General features: G+C 39.0%; 1 protein-coding gene across 1 annotated transcript in view; it reads right to left on the reverse strand.

Moving 5' to 3' along the window:
• Window positions 1-1,594: 1,594 nt before the first annotated feature.
• The window catches only part of LOC125039861 (trans-Golgi network integral membrane protein 2-like), an 11,549-nt gene continuing 11,340 nt past the window's right edge, over window positions 1,595-1,803 (reverse strand). Inside the window, exon 2 of the mRNA XM_047634171.1 lies at window positions 1,595-1,750. Coding sequence (XP_047490127.1) covers window positions 1,595-1,750 — 156 coding nt within the window. The remainder of the gene's footprint in view (window positions 1,751-1,803) is intronic.

Raw genomic sequence — 1,803 nt, forward strand, 5'->3', positions numbered from 1 at the left:
TTTTACAGGGATCTATACAACGCAAATGAAGAGCCAGAGATAAAAGCGAACGTAACTAGAGACGTACCTAACATCACAAAAGTAGAAATAAAAAGAGTGCTTAAAGGCGTGAAGAGAGGGAAAATTCCAGGTGAAGACGGAATTAGTATAAACCTTATAATAGATGCACGAGAAATTGCAACAGTGAAATTAGCCAATCTTTTTATAAATGCCTTCTCAGCGGAAAAAACTCAAAGCCCGGAAAAATGCAAAAATTATTTTGATACATAAAAAAGGAGATAGAAAGGATCTAAAAAACTACCGGCCCATAAGTCTCCTTTCAGTTACTTACAAACTGTTCACAAAAGTCATCACAACCCGCATCTCTGACAGTCTGGATTCTAACCAACCAAGAGAACATGCAGGCTTCTGCAGTAGATTCTCAACAACAGACTACATCCACACGCTCACCCAAATAAGAGAAAAAATAAACGAATATAGGAAATTCCTGTGTATGGTATTCATCTATTACAAAAGAGCATTTGACTGTACATATATCAGCAGTACTACAAGGTATTTGAAGATAGGGAATAGAGGAGGTATATTGTAAAATATTGGAAGATATATACAATGGTACAGCAACCATCAAGCTCCACATGGAAACCGATAAAATACCAATTAAAAAAGGTGTTAGACAGGGCAATACCATCTCACCAAAACTGTTTACAACTTGTCTTGAGGAAATGCTCAAGAAGCTAGAATGGAATGGTAATGGAATCAAAATAGAGACGAATACATAATCTAAGATTGTACATGAGATTGTTCTCTTCAGTGAATCTGCAAATGAAATGCAGCAACTAATAAATGATCTGAAAGTCAGACTTAGGATGAACAAGAAAAAGACTAAGATTATGTCCAACAGTAGAGTTCATTTCAAACAGATACATGTGCAAGGTGTAGTGCTAGAGGTAGTGGACAAGTATATATGCCTAGGGCAACTCGTACAGACAAACACATCTAGTGAAGAGGAAATTAAGCGACGCATCAGTCTAGGCTGGAGCGCCTTCAACAGACACAGACACATGGACAACAACCAAATTACTGGAAAGGAAACTAATAAGTGCCTGGAGAGAGATGGAGAGGTTGATGCTGGGAATTAGCCTAAGAGATGGTAGAGTAGGGAACAGACAAAAGTAATGATATACTTGGGAGCACCAAAAAGAAAAACATGCAATAGGCAGTTCATATATTTCTTAGACAAGAAGACAGATGAACAAAGAAAGTAACAGACTGGGCTATAGATAACATGAAGAGGCCAAGGGCCAGACTAATGACAAGATGGCATAACAAAATAACGAAGTTGGAAAATATTGGGAGAGGCCTACATCCTGCAGTGAACTGATTCAGGCTGAGGATGATGATAGTATATGTATATGTATTTTTCTCTCTCTCTCTCTCTCGTTTTGTTCTTTCTTGTTTCAGATAATTTTCCCCTGTAATGGTGGTCGCGTTACTGGATGCATCACGAAAGAAAAACGGTCCAAACCACTAGCTTCGGAGTCTCGTTCGCGCTCGAGAATTCCTGCTGCTAGGTTTGATTTCATTCACATTCAATTCACTCCACCAGAGGGATGAAAGATAGACTCGTCAGTGAACCATAAGTTTTCCAAAAGCTGAGAGTCCTCTTGAAGATGTGGTTCACACGAGTATCATAATCTTTCCCTTGCAACATTTGAACACCTGAAGTCGGGTCTGGAACAGTGTTATCACTCTGCTGAATTGAACTTTTGTTGGTGTTGAGTTTGAGTGCAGCCCTCCACTCTC

Source organism: Penaeus chinensis, chromosome 28 (genome assembly GCF_019202785.1).
Source record: "Penaeus chinensis breed Huanghai No. 1 chromosome 28, ASM1920278v2, whole genome shotgun sequence".
Lineage (NCBI taxonomy): Eukaryota > Metazoa > Arthropoda > Malacostraca > Decapoda > Penaeidae > Penaeus > Penaeus chinensis.